We start from the raw sequence: 19,606 nt of genomic DNA, 5'->3' as shown, positions 1-19,606 counted from the left end.
CCCAGGTTTAGTAATTTTTCTTTTGTTATTCCTTTTTATTTTATGTAATTGTATATTTTGTATTGTTTTGCTCCCAGTTTGTATCAACTTTGTTTTTTTTTTATAAATACTGCCTACCTTTCCAGATTACATTTATAAAGTTTAATAGCTCTGTTCCTTGTGCTCTGTAAATCGCACCCCTGAAGCCAAACGTTACCTGTAACTGGTGTTCAATCGGCCTGCATAAACAATTGTTGGTGGTAGCTAGTGGCTCTTATTGTTATTGCGGAGCTGGCAGTGACCGTACGGGGGTATATATACAGTACAGACCATAAGTTTGGACACACCTTCTCATTTAAAGATTTTTCTGTATTTTCATGACTATGACAATTGTACATTCACACTGAAGGCATCAAAACTATGAATTACCACATGTGGAACTATATACTTAACAAAAAAGTGTGAAACAACTGAAAATATGTCTTATATTCTAGGTTCTTCAAAGTAGCCACCTTTTGCTTTGCACACTCTTGGCATTCTCTTGATGAGCTTCAAGAGGTAGTCACCGGAAATGGTCTTCCAACAATCTTGAAGGAGTTCCCAGAGATGCTTAGCACTTGTTGGCCCTTTTGCCTTCACTCTGCGGTCCAGCTCACCCCAAACCATCTCGATTGGGTTCAGGTCTGGTACCTGTGGAGGCCAGGTCATCTGGCGTAGCCCCCCATCACTCTCCTTCTTGGTCAAATAGCCCTTACACAGCCTGGAGGTGTGTTTGGGGTCATTGTCCTGTTGAAAAATAAATGATGGTCCAACTAAACGCAAACCGGATGGAATAGCATGCCGCTGCAAGATGCTGTGGTAGCCATGCTGGTTCAGTATGCCTTCAATTGTGAATAAATCCCCAACAGTGTCACCAGCAAAGCACCCCCACACCATCACACCTCCTCCTCCATGCATCACGGTGGGAACCAGGCATGTAGAGTCCATCCGTTCACCTTTTCTGCATCACACAAAGACACGGTGGTTGGAACCAAAGATCTCAAATTTGGACTCATCAGACCAAAGCACAGATTTCCATTGGTCTAATGTCCATTCCTTGTGTTCTTTAGCCCAAACAAGTCTCTTCTGCTTGTTGCCTGTCCTTAGCAGTGGTTTCCTAGCAGCTATTTTACCATGAAGGCCTGCTGCACAAAGTCTCCTCTTAACAGTTGTTGTAGAGATGTGTCTGCTGCTAGAACTCTGTGTGGCATTGACCTGGTCTCTAATCTAAGCTGCTGTTAACCTGCGATTTCTGAGGCTGGTGACTCGGATAAACTTATCCTCAGAAGCTGAGGTGACTCTTGGTCTTCCCTTCCTGGGGCGGTCCTCATGTGAGCCAGTTTCTTTGTAGCGCTTGATGGTTTTTGCAACTGCACTTGGGGACACTTTCAAAGTTTTCCCAATTTTTCGCACTGACTGACCTTCATTTCTTAAAGTAATGATGGCCACTCGTTTTTCTTTACTTAGCTGCTTTTTTCTTGCCATAATACAAATTCTAACAGTCTATTCAGTAGGACTATCAGCTGTGTATCCACCAGACTTCTGCACAACACAACTGATGGTCCCAACCCCATTTATAAGGCAAGAAATCCCACTTATTAAACCTGACAGGGCACACCTGTGAAGTGAAAACCATTTCCGGTGACTACCTCTTGAAGCTCATCAAGAGAATGCCAAGAGTGTGCAAAGCAGTCATCAAAGCAAAAGGTGGCTACTTTGAAGAACCTAGAATATAAGACATATTTTCAGTTGATTCACACTTTTTTGTTAAGTATATAATTCCACATGTGTTAAGTCATAGTTTTGATGCCTTCAGTGTGAATGTACAATTTTCATAGTCATGAAAATACAGAAAAATCTTTAAATGAGAAGGTGTCCAAACTTTTGGTCTGTACTGTATATATTCCATATGTTGGAATCAGAGGTGTATATACCATACGCTCACTGTGAGTTTCTCAATAACCGGCCTAGTACTGGAAGAAGCCGCGGTCTTGTCCATCACTTATCAGTTAATTGCATAATTGTCCTGACGATTTGAGGCAGCGGATTTGCGTCCCCTGACAACTGGTGGCAGCGGTGAAATCTGTGCAATCCCCCTGGCTGCTCTCTGTGACAACCCAGATATCACCTTTACAGTTGTGCACAATGTTGGAGCATTATACCAATGTGCACTGTTCACTTTATTATGGTTTATTATTATGGTACACTTTATGGTTATAGCTTATTATTCAACATATCCTGACCAGTGATCCCTGCCTTCTCCACTTACCTGGGATCATCTATTGATGAATAATACGCTTGGAGTAGGGGTGTTTTGCATTTTTGCAGTACAGCCTATGGCATATAATAAAAACAGAATTACTTTTACGCTTTTGCAAGGTCTGCCAGCAATGTAATAATTCTAATGAATATCAGACGACCCACATTAAAAATCCTGGTATATCTCATAAGCCTAAAAACAAACTTTCAGCAACAAACTACCAGGCATCTGATTCTGCTCTAAAATTTTTGGTCCGGAACCAGTCATTAAAAACAGAAAAAAATACCTTTAAAGGCTCCACGAGTTCCAGAGTATGCTTGAGTGAGATTAGATAAGTAATCTTTGTATCTGCAACTTTCTCCTATTAAATGAATGATAGCCACGTCACCAGAGAATATTGGATAAATTATTATTATCTGTAATGAAGGATTAAAGCCGAGAGAATAAGAAGATTTACATCACTATGGGGTCACGTTCCCGCTGTCTTCAGAGACTCCCGTCACCTCAAAACGGCAGAAATGGATCCCAAAAAACGGCCTGGGAAATCTTTTTGCTCATCTCTAACGGCAATCCTTTCTGAAGTCGCCATACACCCACGGTCACAGGTATCTCAACCAGCAGGTCTAACTACTTGAAATACAAAAAGTTCCCGCACAAGCGTCAACACCTTCACATTGTCCTATAATTGGCAGGTAGGGGTAATACTGACACTGAAGACAGTGTGACCGGGAGGGGGAATGCATTATATTACATGGTGACTTGGTATCACACAACAATGGCTCCCAGAGATGTAAAAGAAAAGGTTAAATGGCTCCAACATTAGTACAACAAGTACTAGACGTGGACATCACCGTACTGCACAATGGTAAAAATGACGTCACGTACAAGACGCAGTAAGTGTCGGGCTTCACAGCAGCACAGGATCGACCAGAAGAGACGAGGAGCCGTGACCTATATCCGAAGGTGTCACTGACCATGACGTCCAACAAGACCAGATCACACCCATATATACATATATACCACGTCCTGGTACCTCCTCTATATACATATATACCACGTCCTGGTAGCTCCTCTATATACATATATACCGTGTCCTGGTACCTCCTCTATATACATATATACCGTGTCCTGGTACCTCCTCTATATACATATATACCACGTCCTGGTAGCTCCTCTATATACATATATACCACGTCCTGGTACCTCCTCTATATACATATATACCACGTCCTGGTAGCTCCTCTATATACATATATACCACGTCCTGGTAGCTCCTCTATATACATATATACCGTGTCCTGGTAGCTCCTCTATATACATATATACCACGTCCTGGTAGCTCCTCTATATACATATATACCACGTCCTGGTAGCTCCTCTATATACATATATACCACGTCCTGGTACCTCCTCTATATACATATATACCACGTCCTGGTAGCTCCTCTATATACATATATACCACGTCCTGGTAGCTCCTCTATATACATATATACCACGTCCTGGTAGCTCCTCTATATACATATATACCACGTCCTGGTAGCTCCTCTATATACATATATACCACGTCCTGGTAGCTCCTCTATATACATATATACCACGTCCTGGTACCTCCTCTATATACATATATACCGTATCCTGGTAGCTCCTCTATATACATATATACCACGTCCTGGTAGCTCCTCTATATACATATATACCACGTCCTGGTAGCTCCTCTATATACATATATACCACGTCCTGGTAGCTCCTCTATATACATATATACCACGTCCTGGTACCTCCTCTATATACATATATACCACGTCCTGGTAGCTCCTCTATATACATATATACCACGTCCTGGTAGCTCCTCTATATACATATATACCACGTCCTGGTAGCTCCTCTATATACATATATACCACGTCCAGGTTGCTCTTCTATATACATATATACCACGTCCTGGTAGCTCCTCTATATACATATATACCACGTCCTGGTAGCTCCTCTATATACATATATACCACGTCCTGGTACCTCCTCTATATACATATATACCACATCCTGGTAGCTCCTCTATATACATATATACCACGTCCTGGTAGCTCCTCTATATACATATATACCACGTCCTGGTAGCTCCTCTATATACATATATACCGTGTCCTGGTAGCTCCTCTATATACATATATACCACGTCCTGGTAGCTCCTCTATATACATATATACCACGTCCTGGTAGCTCCTCTATATACATATATACCACGTCCTGGTAGCTCCTCTATATACATATATACCGTGTCCTGGTAGCTCCTCTATATACATATATACCGTGTCCTGGTAGCTCCTCTATATACATATATACCGTGTCCTGGTAGCTCCTCTATATACATATATACCACGTCCTGGTAGCTCCTCTATATACATATATACCACGTCCTGGTACCTCCTCTATATACATATATACCACGTCCTGGTAGCTCCTCTATATACATATATACCTCGTCCTGGTAGCTCCTCTATATACATATATACCACGTCCTGGTACCTCCTCTATATACATATATACCACGTCCTGGTAGCTCCTCTATATACATATATACCACGTCCAGGTTGCTCTTCTATATACATATATACCACGTCCTGGTAGCTCCTCTATATACATATATACCACGTCCTGATAGCTCCTCTATATATATATATACCGTGTCCTGGTAGCTCCTCTATATACTGCGCCCCAGTAGCTCCTCTATATACATATATACCGTGTCCTGGTAGCTCTTCTATATACATATATACCACATCCTGGTAGCTCCTCTATATACATATATACCACGTCCTGGTAGCTCCTCTATATACATATATACCACGTCCTGGTAGCTCCTCTATATACATATATACCACGTCCTGGTTGCTCTTCTATATACATACAGTGCCTACAAGTAGTATTCAACCCCCTGCAGATTTAGCTGGTTTGATAAGATGCAAATAAGTTAGAGCCTTCAAACTGCAAATGAGAGTAGGTTTTATGAACAGAAGCATAAATCTTACAAACCAAAAAGTTATGTTGCTCAGTTGAATTTTATTAAATTTTAAACATAAAAGTGTGGGTCAATTATTATACAACCCCTATGTTTAATATTTTGTGGAATAACCCTTGTTTGCAATTACAGCTAATAATCGTCTTTTATAAGACCTGATCAGGCCGGCACAGGTCTGTGGAGTTATCTTGGCCCACTCCTCCATGCAGATCTTCTCCAAGTTATCTAGGTTCTTTGGGTGTCTCATGTGGACTTTATTCTTGAGCTCCTTCCACAAGTTTTCAATTGGGTTAAGGTCAGGAGACTGACTAGGCCACTCCAACACCTTGACTTTTTCCCTCTTGAACCAGGCCTTGGTTTTCTTGGCTGTGTGCTTTGGGTCGTTGTCTTGTTGGAAGATGAAATTACGACCCATCTTAAGATCCTTGATGGAGGAGCGGAGGTTCTTGGCCAAAATCTCCAGGTAGGCCGTGCTATCCATCTTCCCATGGATGCGGACCAGATGGCCAGGCCCCTTGGCAGAGAAACAGCCCCACAGCATGATGCTGCCACCACCATGCTTGACTGTAGGGATGGTATTCTTTGGGTCGTATGCAGTGCCATCCAGTCTCCAAACGTCACGTGTGTGGTTGGCACCAAAGATCTTGATCTTGGTCTCATCAGATCATAGAACCTTGAACCAGTCTGTCTCAGAGTCCTCCAAGTGATCATGAGCAAACTGTAGACGAGCCTTGACATGACGCTTTGAAAGTAAAGGTACCTTACGGGCTCGTCTGGAACGGAGACCATTGCGGTGGAGTACGTTACTTATGGTATTGACTGAAACCAATGTCCCCACTGCCATGAGATCTTCCCGGAGCTCCTTCCTTGTTGTCCTTGGGTTAGCCTTGACTCTTCGGACAAGCCTGGCCTCGGCACGGGAGGACACTTTCAAAGGCTGTCCTGGCCGTGGAAGGCTAACAGTAGTTCCATAAGCCTTCCACTTACGGATGATGCTCCCAACAGTGGAGACAGGTAGGCCCAACTCCTTGGAAAGGGTTTTGTACCCCTTGCCAGCCTTGTGACCCTCCACGATCTTGTCTCTGATGGCCTTGGAATGCTCCTTTGTCTTTCCCATGTTGACCATGTCTGAGTGCTGTTCACAAGTTTGGGGAGGGTCTTAAATAGTCAGAAAAGGCTGGCAAAAGAGATCTTTAATCCACACATGTGAAGCTCATTATTCTTGGTGCCTGAACTACTTCTTAATACTTTTGGGGGATGAAACAGAATTCTTGTGGCTTGAGGGGTTGAATAATAAATGACACTCTGAATTAACTTTTAACGTTTTTTAAAAAAAAAAAAAAAAAAATTTGCTGCAGTGCATTTCCCACTTCCAGGCTGATCTACAGTACAAATGTCACAATGCCAAGTTAATTCCGCATGTGTCAACCAGCTAAATCTGCAGGGGGTTGAATACTACTTGTAGGCACTGTATATACCACGTCCTGGTAGCTCCTCTATATACATATATACCACGTCCTGGTAGCTCCTCTATATACATATATACCACGTCCTGGTAGCTCTTCTATATACATATATACCACGTCCTGGTAGCTCCTCTATATACATATATACCACGTCCTGGTACCTCCTCTATATACATATATACCACGTCCTGGTAGCTCCTCTATATACATATATACCACGTCCTGGTAGCTCCACTATATACATATATACCACGTCCTGGTAGCTCCTCTATATACATATATACCACGTCCTGGTACCTCCTCTATATACATATATACCACGTCCTGGTAGCTCCTCTATATACATATATACCACGTCCTGGTACCTCCTCTATATACATATATACCACGTCCTGGTAGCTCCTCTATATACATATATACCGTGTCCTGGTAGCTCCTCTATATACATATATACCACGTCCTGGTAGCTCCTCTATATACATATATACCACGTCCTGGTAGCTCCTCTATATACATATATACCGTGTCCCGGTAGCTCCTCTATATACATATATACCGCGTCCTGGTAGCTCCTCTATATACATATATACCACGTCCTGGTAGCTCCTCTATATACATATATACCGTGTCCTGGTAGCTCCTCTATATACATATATACCACGTCCTGGTAGCTCCTCTATATACATATATACCACGTCCTGGTAGCTCCTCTATATACATATATACCACGTCCTGGTAGCTCCTCTATATACATATATACCACGTCCTGGTAGCTCCTCTATATACATATATACCACGTCCTGGTAGCTCCTCTATATACATATTTACCACGTCCTGGTAGCTCCTCTATATACATATATACCGCGTCCTGGTTGCTCTTCTATATACATATATACCACGTCCTGGTAGCTCCTCTATATACATATATACCACGTCCTGGTAGCTCCTCTATATACATATATACCACGTCCTGGTTGCTCTTCTATATACATATATACCACGTCCTGGTAGCTCCTCTATATACATATATACCACGTCCTGGTAGCTCCTCTATATACATATATACCACGTCCTGGTAGCTCCTCTATATACATATATACCACGTCCTGGTAGCTCCTCTATATACATATATACCATGTCCTGGTAGCTCTTCTATATACATATATACCACGTCCTGGTAGCTCCTCTATATACATATATACCACGTCCTGGTAGCTCCTCTATATACATATATACCACGTCCTGGTAGCTACTCTACATACATATATACCGTGTCCTGGTAGCTCCTCTATATACATATATACCACGTCCTGGTAGCTCCTCTATATACATATATACCACGTCCTGGTACCTCCTCTATATACATATATACCACGTCCTGGTAGCTCCTCTATATACATATATACCACGTCCTGGTACCTCCTCTATATACATATATACCACGTCCTGGTACCTCCTCTATATACATATATACCACGTCCTGGTTGCTCTTCTATATACATATATACCACGTCCTGGTAGCTCCTCTATATACATATATACCACGTCCTGGTAGCTCCTCTATATACATATATACCACATCCTGGTACCTCCTCTATATACATATATACCGTGTCCTGGTAGCTCCTCTATATACATATATACCACGTCCTGGTAGCTCCTCTATATACATATATACCACGTCCTGGTACCTCCTCTATATACATATATACCACGTCCTGGTAGCTCCTCTATATACATATATACCACGTCCTGGTAGCTCTTCTATATACATATATACCACGTCCTGGTACCTCCTCTATATACATATATACCACGTCCTGGTAGCTCCTCTATATACATATATACCACGTCCTGGTAGCTCCTCTATATACATATATACCACGTCCTGGTAGCTCCTCTATATACATATATACCACGTCCTGGTACCTCCTCTATATACATATATACCGTGTCCTGGTAGCTCCTCTATATACATATATACCACGTCCTGGTAGCTCCTCTATATACATATATACCACGTCCTGGTAGCTCCTCTATATACATATATACCACGTCCTGGTAGCTCCTCTATATACATATATACCACGTCCTGGTAGCTCCTCTATATACATATATACCACGTCCCACTAGCTTGTTTATATACATACCGTATCTTGCTTTGGAATCTGTATAAGATTGGAAAGAAGTTGTTCCGTATCCAAAAACCTTGAAAGAACTAGATACAAAAATTATAATGATTTATTTACAATAATCCTGCAAAGAAAATGTAAAATTTCCATAATTGCTAGAATCTGAAATATTGACCTTTTTATCTTATGAAATGTCCTGTTGAAGGCATAAAGCCGCTTTGCAGCCTCAGTAATAAGAGGATCTTTGGGACTTACAGTAAATTCCCTTTCTTGCAGCCTTCATTGGGGGACACAGGAGACCATGGGTGTACGCTTCTGCCACCAGGAGGCTGACATTGAGAATTACAGCCTAAAGAAATCAAGTTGTCTCCTTCTTATCAGGCTACACCAGGCTACTGGCAGAAAGCTACTCGGTAAGAAAGCAGCAGGAGAAGCAGAGAAAAATATCCTGCCGGGACCAACGGGGGAACAAAAAGCAAAAAGGGTGGGGTGCTGTGTCTCCTACTGAAAGTGAGAAAGGAATTCTATGGCAAGTTCCAAAAATCCTCTTTTATCGGGTGCTTCATTTAAGGACACAGGAAACCATGGGATGTCCAAAAGCAGTCCCAAGGGCAGGAAATACAGTATATATTAAGTATATATTAGGCCAAATCCCTCCGGAGGCAACCCGAGTGACTGGCGCTTGCAGCACCTTTCGGTCCAGACTCGCATCCACCGAGGAGAAGGCGTGAATCCTGTAAAATTTGGTGAAAGTGTGGACGGAAATAGCCGCCTTACAAAGCTACAGAACAGAAGCCTGATGTCAAACAGCATAGGAGGTCCCCATGCTCGGGTGGAGTGAGCCTTATCCCCCAGCAGGGGGCGCTTTGCTCTTGCTCTTATAAGCTTCCAGAATGGCAGGCCGAATTCAGAGGGCAATGGTCGCCTTAGAGGCAGATAGACCTCAATGAGGTCCTTTTGGGATGACAAACAGGGAGTCTTAACATCTAAAAGAAGCTGTCACCCTCAAGTATTGACCACATCCAAATTGTGTAAGGAGAAAGACAGAGAAGGAAGAACGATCTCTTCATTAAGGTGAAAAGACCACCTTAGGAAGGAAAGAGGGAGAGGGTACCAGACGCAGGACCACCTTGATTTTTGGAGGACTGGGCGATCTAGGGAGAAGACAGTCTTATCTCAGCCTGTGATCATATATCATAAACTTATAGCTATCTTCTACACAATCCATGCATTAGGCCTCCTGATGAAGCGTGTGGATGGGGAAACGCGTCAAGGCAGCTTACACAGCTAATGATAAGTCTATCTATTTATTTCTACATATGTATATCTTTTATATGTTAGAAATATGTATGTATTAGATTAGGCTGTCACTCATTTTCTGTCTTCAACTCACTGCATAAAGGCATAATAGGGAAAGTGAGGCACAGCCTGCGATGAGCGGGGGCGCCATTTTCGCTTATATCAGGACGCCAACATCCGCGTTAGGAAGGATCAGTTCAGGCTAAGAACAGGGAAACATAAGTATATTATCTGCTAACAGTATGGTGTCAGCAAAGCTAACAGTGTGATAGCACTAACAATTTTTGAGAGGAAACAGTTTTATATGGTGGATTCTTCTATTTTATTTTCACATTACAAGGGTAATGGGTGTTTTTTAATGAAAAATAATAAAATGTATAGAGGGTTTATATGTTCACATACTTTTTTCCTCTACAACTTGGATAGTTTTTGTTTAGAAGACAGTCTTATCCCAACAAGAGAAAAGGGCCAGTTTTAGAGACCTGGTATTGAACTGAGCAAATATGATCAGCTCTTGCCCTGAACACTACCATCTTGCCCTGAACACTCCTGAACACTACCATCTTGCCCTGAACACTACTGAACACTACCATCTTGCCCTGAACACTACCATCTTGCCCTGAACACTACCATCTTGCTCTGAACGCTACCATCTTGCCCGTAACGCTCCTGAACACTACCATCTTGCTCTGAACGCTACCATCTTGCCCTGAACACTCCTGAACACTACCATCTTGCCCTGAACACTACCATCTTGCACTGAACGCTCCTGAACACTACCATCTTGCCCTGAACGCTCCTGAACACTACCATCTTGCCCTGAACGCTCTTGAACACTACCATCTTGCCCTGAACGCTCTTGAACACTACCATCTTGCCCTGAACGCTCCTGAACACTACCATCTTGCCCTGAACACTACCATCTTGCACTGAACGCTCCTGAACACTACCATCTTGCCCTGAACGCTCCTGAACACTACCATCTTGCCCTGAACGCTCTTGAACACTACCATCTTGCCCTGAACGCTCCTGAACACTACCATCTTGCCCGTAACGCTCCTGAACACTACCATCTTGCCCTGAACACAACCATCTTGCCCTGAATGCTACCATCTTGCCCTGAATGCTCCTGAACACTACCATCTTGCACTGAACGCTCCTGAACGCTACCATCTTGCCCTGAACGCTCCAGAACACTACCATCTTGCCCTGAACGCTCCTGAACGCTACCATCTTGCCCTGAATGCTCCTGAACACTACCATCTTGCACTGAACGCTCCTGAACACTACCATCTTGCCCTGAACGCTCCTGAACACTACCATCTTGCCCTGAACACTACCATCTTGCCCTGAACGCTACCATCTTGCCCTGAACGCTCCTGAACGCTACCATCTTGCCCTGAATGCTCCTGAACACTACCATCTTGCCCTGAACGCTCCTGAACACTACCATGTTGCCCTGAACGCTCCTGAACGCTACCATCTTGCCCTGAACGCTCCTGAACGCTACCATCTTGCCCTGAACGCTCCTGAACACTACCATCTTGCCCTGAACACTACCATCTTGCCCTGAACGCTACCATCTTGCCCTGAACGCTCCTGAACGCTACCATCTTGCCCTGAATGCTCCTGAACACTACCATCTTGCCCTGAACGCTCCTGAACGCTACCATCTTGCCCTGAACGCTCCTGAACACTACCATCTTGCCCTGAACGCTCCAGAACACTACCATCTTACCCTGAACGCTCCTGAACGCTACCATCTTGCCCTGAACGCTCCAGAACACTACCATCTTGCCCTGAACGCTCCTGAACGCTACCATCTTGCCCTGAACGCTCCTGAACACTACCATCTTGCCCTGAATGCTCCTGAACACTACCATCTTGCACTGAACGCTCCTGAACGCTACCATCTTGCCCTGAACACTCCTGAACACTACCATCTTGCCCTGAACGCTCCTGAACGCTACCATCTTGCCCTGAATGCTCCTGAACACTACCATCTTGTACTGAACGCTCCTGAACGCTACCATCTTGCCCTGAACACTCCTGAACACTACCATCTTGCCCTGAACACTCCTGAACACTACCATCTTGCCCTGAATGCTCCTGAACACTACCATCTTGCACTGAACGCTCCTGAACACTACCATCTTGCCCTGAACGCTCCTGAACGCTACCATCTTGCCCGTAACGCTCCTGAACACTACCATCTTGCCCTGAACACTACCATCTTGCTCTGAACGCTACCATCTTGCCCTGAACACTCCTGAACACTACCATCTTGCCCTGAACACTACCATCTTGCACTGAACGCTCCTGAACACTACCATCTTGCCCTGAACGCTCCTGAACACTACCATCTTGCCCCGAACGCTCCTGAACACTACCATCTTGCCCTGAACGCTCCTGAACACTACCATCTTGCCCGTAACGCTCCTGAACACTACCATCTTGCCCTGAACACAACCATCTTGCCCTGAACGCTACCATCTTGCCCTGAACGCTCCTGAACGCTACCTTCTTGCCCTGAATGCTCCTGAACACTACCATCTTGCCCTGAACGCTCCTGAACACTACCATCTTGCCCTGAACGCTCCTGAACACTACCATCTTGCCCTGAACGCTCCTGAACGCTACCATCTTGCCCTGAACGCTCCTGAACACTACCATCTTGCTCTGAACGCTCCTGAACACTACCATCTTGCCCTGAACGCTCCTGAACGCTACCATCTTGCCCTGAATGCTCCTGAACGCTACCATCTTGCCCTGAACGCTCCTGAACACTACCATCTTGCCCTGAACGCTCCAGAACACTACCATCTTGCCCTGAACGCTCCTGAACGCTACCATCTTGCCCTGAACACTCCAGAACACTACGATCTTGCCCTGAATGCTCCTGAACGCTACCATCTTACCCTGAACGCTCCTGAACACTACCATCTTGCCCTGAATGCTCCTGAACACTACCATCTTGCACTGAACGCTCCTGAACGCTACCATCTTGCCCTGAACGCTCCTCAACGCTACCATCTTGCCCTGAATGCTCCTGAACACTACCATCTTGCACTGAACGCTCCTGAACGCTACCATCTTGCCCTGAACGCTCCAGAACACTACCATCTTGCCCTGAACGCTCCTGAACGCTACCATCTTGCCCTGAACGCTCCTGAACACTACCATCTTGCCCTGAACGCTCTTGAACACTACCATCTTGCCCTGAACGCTCTTGAACACTACCATCTTGCCCTGAACGCTCCTGAACACTACCATCTTGCCCTGAACGCTCCTGAAGACTACCAACTTGCCCTGAACGCTACCATCTTGCCCTGAAAGCTCCTGAACACTACCATCTTGCCCTGAACACTACTATCTTGCCCTGAACGCTCCTGAACGCTACCATCTTGCCCTGAATGCTCCTGAACGCTACCATCTTGCCCTGAACGCTCCTGAACACTACCATCTTACCCTGAACACTACTATCTTGCCCTGAACGCTCCTGAACGCTACCATCTTGCCCTGAATGCTCCTGAACACTACCATCTTGCCCTGAACGCTCCTGAACGCTACGATCTTGCCCTGAATGCTCCTGAACACTACCATCTTGCCCTGAATGCTCCTGAACACTACCATCTTGCCCTGAACACTACCATCTTGCCCTGAACGCTCCTGAACACTACCATCTTGCCCTGAACGCTCCTGAACGCTACCATCTTGCCCTGAACGCTCCTGAACACTACCATCTTGCCCTGTACGCTATTGAACATTACCATCTTGCCCTGAACGCTCCTGAACACTACCATCTTGCCCTGAACGCTACCATCTTGCCCTGAACGCTCCTGAACACTACCATCTTGCCCTGAATGCTCCCGAACGCTACCATCTTGCCCTGAATGCTCCTGAACGCTACCATCTTGCCCTGAACGCTCCTGAACGCTACCATCTTGCCCTGAACGCTCCTGAACACTACCATCTTGCTCTGAACGCTCCTGAACACTACCATCTTGCCCTGAACGCTCCTGAACGCTACCATCTTGTCCTGAATGCTCCTGAACACTACCATCTTGCCCTGAACGCTCCTGAACACTACCATCTTACTCTGAACGCTCCTGAACACTACCATCTTGCTCTGAATGCTCCTGAACACTACCATCTTGCCCTGAACGCTCCTGAACACTACCATCTTGCCCTGAATGCTCCTGAACACTACCATCTTGCCCTGAACGCTCCTGAACACTACCACTTGCCCTGAACACTCCTGAACACTACCATCTTGCCCTGAACACTCCTGAACACTACCATCTTGCCCTGAACACTCCTGAACACTACCATCTTGCCCTGAACACTACCATCTTGCTCTGAACGCTACCATCTTGCCCGTAACGCTCCTGAACACTACCATCTTGCTCTGAACGCTACCATCTTGCCCTGAACACTCCTGAACACTACCATCTTGCCCTGAACACTACCATCTTGCACTGAACGCTCCTGAACACTACCATCTTGCCCTGAACGCTCCTGAACACTACCATCTTGCCCTGAACGCTCCTGAACGCTACCATCTTGCCCTGAACGCTCCTGAACACTACCATCTTGCCCTGTACGCTATTGAACATTACCATCTTGCCCTGAACGCTCCTGAACACTACCATCTTGCCCTGAACGCTACCATCTTGCCCTGAACGCTCCTGAACACTACCATCTTGCCCTGAACGCTACCATCTTGCCCTGAACGCTCCTGAACACTACCATCTTGCCCTGAATGCTCCTGAATGCTCCTGAACGCTACCATCTTGCCCTGAACGCTCCTGAACGCTACCATCTTGCCCTGAACGCTCCTGAACACTACCATCTTGCTCTGAACGCTCCTGAACACTACCATCTTGCCCTGAACGCTCCTGAACGCTACCATCTTGTCCTGAATGCTCCTGAACACTACCATCTTGCCCTGAACGCTCCTGAACACTACCATCTTACTCTGAACGCTCCTGAACACTACCATCTTGCTCTGAATGCTCCTGAACACTACCATCTTGCCCTGAACGCTCCTGAACACTACCATCTTGCCCTGAATGCTCCTGAACACTACCATCTTGCCCTGAACGCTCCTGAACACTACCACTTGCCCTGAACGCTCCTGAACACTACCATCTTGCCCTGAACGCTCCTGAACGCTAACATCTTGCCCTGAACGCTCATGCCAGAAACGGAAAGGGCGAAGAATGGCCCAGAGGTTTGATGCTGGTCTGTAGTGCTGACACTTTGTCCCAGGAAGATGAGACCCTGAGCCAGGAGCAGAGATGACTTTGATCGGTTGATGAATGATTTTCTTAGAAGGAATGTCCTCGATAAGGATGTTGTCCAAGCAGAGAATGACCACTATCCCCCCATTACAGGCATACATGACCTTTATTTAGACCCTTGGGCTGTGACCAGCCTGGAGGGGAGAGTCACATATTGGAAGTGGGAGTGACGGACAGCAAATCGGAGAAACTTCTGGTGCGCTGGAAAACTGGCCATGTGAAGATGGCATCTTGACTGTCCACCGTGAATAAAATTCCCTGGCTTCCATGGAGGCAACAACTGAACAAAGTGACACCATCCAAAGCGGCAAAGCCGTACCCACTTGTTAAGCAGTTTTAGGTCTACAATAAGGAGAAAAGAGCCGTCCTTTTAGGATACGACGAAAAGGTTTGACTAAAACCTCATGAAGCGTTCATAAGAGGGGACCGGAACAATAATACCTGATCAGTGAAGAAGTGGCCTGGAAAAAACGGAAGCCAAGGAGGGCGTCCTTTGACACTAAGCTAAACAGTAGGCAGGTGTAGCCAGCTTGTGAGGAGCTATTTCTTTAGGTTGTAATTCTAAGTGTCAGCCTCCTGGTGGCAGCGTCATTCACCTATGGTTTCCAGCGTCCGCCAATGAAGTGACCGATAAAGTTCTATTCTCTAGGAAACTAAGGAGAAGTAGAATCCACCGGGCACGGCCACCGATGACTGTACTGCAAATAACCCAGGAGCAAACACATTCACAAAATATCAATATCACTACTGAGGAGGCGCTGTAGAGTGAAAAAAGTGCATACAATAGCGTCATAGAGAAAAATTTAAAGACTCACATTGAACATATGGAGAAGTGAGAAAAACTAATTATAACAGGGGAAACAGAGAGAGATGACGCTTCAACCTCCTTTGAAGCAGATGCAGCCTGCAGTGACCGGGTAATTACAGCAGGGAAACGCTTTGAGAAAAAGACAGCAAGCTTTGAAAATCGTTTACGCAGAGATGGGAAATTACACATCCCAGGCCAAAGCTTCTCCAGTGACTGGATATGAATATTGGGGTTTGTATTGATCCGATATTTATGGCATATGGATTTTCGACGTCGTAGTGAACAGATGAACAGAACACATTCACTCAGAACCCCTCCAACTTAATAAGGGTTCAACCAATAGTAATATCTAGGTCATATTTCATCTCTATTGAAAGGTAAAATTGCGATAGGAAACATAATGAGGATATCTACCGTGTACCTGACTGGAGACTGAAGAAAAGCTCCTCGTCTTCAAGAAATTCTTGGACACAATCCAGTCTGGTGTTGATGGTTTCCAGATCAATCAAAGGTTCCAAGATATTTGATCTGAGTCTGCGGCTTCCACCTGGTGTCTTAGTGTTATTCAGGACCCCGTATAGGGTGTGATTATTCCTGGAAAGTGAATGAATGAATAAATGAAAAAGTACACAGACTCGGGTAATAGTCACATTACTGCTGTGTTCTCTGTACAATCAGTCAGATATTTGGAATAGTTTTACAATATTTGGATTATTACAACAGTCAAGACTTCTTCTTGCCACCAATACTTTGTAGTTATGCGCTAGCCGCACTGCGTTTTCTGTTCCTGTAGGAGATATCTATAATATAACCGGGGATGCGTCCCTCTGTCTACAGCCTCTATAGACTGTGCATGCATGACGTGCAGTCTGGCTCCAGACAGAAGAACGCTTGGAGCCGTTACAGGTAAGAGGAGTGTATGGCGCCAGAGATCGCGGTATGTGTAGACACTGAACGCATACCGCGATCTCCGGCGCCATACTTACATACTTACCTGACTGGGAGGAGCATTGCCGCGGCGCCTCTCTTCGCCGGAGACCGGGACAGGAGTGAGGCATCGGCGCATGCGCATAGTGCTATCCGGCGCCATTTTACTGAAGATACATTTGCAGTGTGTCTTCAGCAAAATGGCGCTGGACAGCGTGGTGCTCTGGCGCTGCACTCCTCCCCCGGCCTCTGGCAGAACAGGACGCCGCAGCGCTGGAGCACAGGGAAGAAAGGTGAGTATAAGTGTTTATTTTTTTGTAAGTGTGTACAGCGTGAAAGGGATGAGGGGGCCACACATACCAAGACTGGGGGGTGAGGGGTGCCACACATACCAGGATAGGGGGGTGAGGGGTGCCACACATACCAGGATTGTGGGGTGAGGGGTCCATGCATACCAGGAATGTGGGGTGAGGGGGCCACACATACCAGGTTTGGGGAGGAGTACCACACATACCAGGATTGGGGGGTGAAGGGACCATGCATACCAGGATTTGGGGGTGAGGGGTACCACACATACCAGGATTGGGGGGTGAGGGGTCCATGCATACCAGGATGAGGGGTACCATGCATACCAGGGTTGGGGGGAGAGGGGACCATGCATACCAGGATTGGGGGGGTGAGGGGACCATGCATACCAGAATAGGGATGAGGGGTACCATACATACCAGGATAGGAATGCGGGGCACCATGCATACCAAGATGAGGGATGGAGTGCCATGCATACCAGGATGAGGGGTACCATGCATATCAGGATGAGGGGTACCATGCATACCAGGATGAGGGATTGGGTGTCATGCATACCTGGTTTCTGGGATGAGGAGGCCATACATACCAGAATTGGGATGAGGGGTGCTATGCATACCAGGATGAGGGGTACCATGCATGCCAGAATAGGGATGAGGAGTGCCATACATACCAGAATAGGGATGAGGGGTGCCATGCATACCAGGATTGGGGATGACGGGTGCCATGCATACCGGGATTGGGAATGAGGGAGCCATGCATACCGGGATTGGGGATGAGGGGTGCCATGCATACCGGGATTGGGGGTGAGGGATGGGGTACCATGCATATCCGGATAGGGATGAGGAGTACCACACATACCAGGATTGGGGATGATGGGTGGTCATGCAAACCAGGATTGGGGGTGAGGGGTGCCATGCATACCAGGATTGGGGTTGAGGGGTGCCATGCATACCAGGATTGGGGGTGAGGGGTGCCATGCATACCAGGATTGGGGATGAGGGGTGCCATGCATACCCGGATTGGGGGTGAGGGGTACCATGCATACCAGGATTGGGGGTGAGGGGTGCCATGCATACCAGGATTGGGGGTGAGGGGTGCCATGAATATCAGGATGAGGGGTACCATGCTAACCAGGATTGGGGATGAGGGAGCCATGCATACCGGGATTGGGGATGAGGGGTGCCATGCATACCGGGATTGAGGATGAGGGGTGCCATGCATACCAGGATTGGGGAAGAGGGGTGCCATGCATACCGGGATTGGGGATGAGGGGTACCATGCATACCAGGATTGGGGATGAGGGGTGCCATGCATACCAGGATTGGGGATGAGGGGTGCCATGCATACCAGGATTGGGGGTGAGGGGTACCATGCATACCAGGATTGGGGATGAGGGGTGCCATGCATACCAGGATTGGGGGTGAGGGGTACCATGCATACCAGGATTGGGGATGAGGGGTGCCATGCATACCAGGATTGGGGGTGAGGGGTGCCATGCATACCAGGATTGGGGGTGAGGGGTGCCATGCATACCACTATAGGGATGAGGGGTGCCATGCATACCAGGATGAGGATGAGGGGTGCCGTGCATACCAGGATAAGATGGTGGGGACAGGATGGGGGCAGCACAAATGCCAGGAGGGGGGCAGCACATACCAACATGGGAGACCATATATAATTAAAAATGCTCGCCACCCGGGCGTAGAACGGGTTCAAAAGCTAGTACAGTATATTGGGAGCATTTCCCAACTTTTATCTCTGATAGATGCATCTGATGTATGCACCCTATGGGCACATAGTGGACACTTTTCTGTCCTCCACTGAGTGAATCAGACCCACATATTCACCACTTTCCTGGTGCACACACTGAAAGGACTCTTCAAGTGCAGTATGAATGAACCCTAGCTGCAATACCTTTAAACAAATTGAATTTTAAGGAATATTTTTTCCTCCTAAATTTACAATACTGTATCATCTTTTCTTAGAACTTTGCATTGTGCTGTTCCTCTTGTTATTCCTCCTGGAATTATTATTATTGTTTTTACTCTGTCCAATCAGCACTGAC

At 46.2% G+C, this 19,606-nt stretch overlaps 1 protein-coding gene across 1 annotated transcript in view; it reads right to left on the bottom strand.

The window, feature by feature from the left end:
• Window positions 1-19,606, bottom strand: part of MSH4 (mutS homolog 4) — a 68,284-nt gene that overhangs the window by 28,774 nt on the left and 19,904 nt on the right. The window contains exons 7-10 of the mRNA XM_073642679.1: window positions 16,730-16,902; window positions 8,917-8,984; window positions 2,565-2,639; window positions 2,288-2,352 (exon numbers count right to left, since the gene is read on the bottom strand). Of these exons, the coding sequence (XP_073498780.1) occupies window positions 2,288-2,352; window positions 2,565-2,639; window positions 8,917-8,984; window positions 16,730-16,902 (381 nt within the window). The remainder of the gene's footprint in view (window positions 1-2,287; window positions 2,353-2,564; window positions 2,640-8,916; window positions 8,985-16,729; window positions 16,903-19,606) is intronic.

The sequence above is a fragment of the Phyllobates terribilis genome, unplaced genomic scaffold (assembly GCF_046119375.1).
Source record: "Phyllobates terribilis strain yellow unplaced genomic scaffold, ASM4611937v1 Scaffold_8__6_contigs__length_399053987, whole genome shotgun sequence".
NCBI classification, from domain to species: Eukaryota; Metazoa; Chordata; class Amphibia; order Anura; family Dendrobatidae; genus Phyllobates; species Phyllobates terribilis.
Note: the sequence above shows the minus strand (reverse complement) of the source record. Positions and strands in the feature narration are given on the sequence as shown.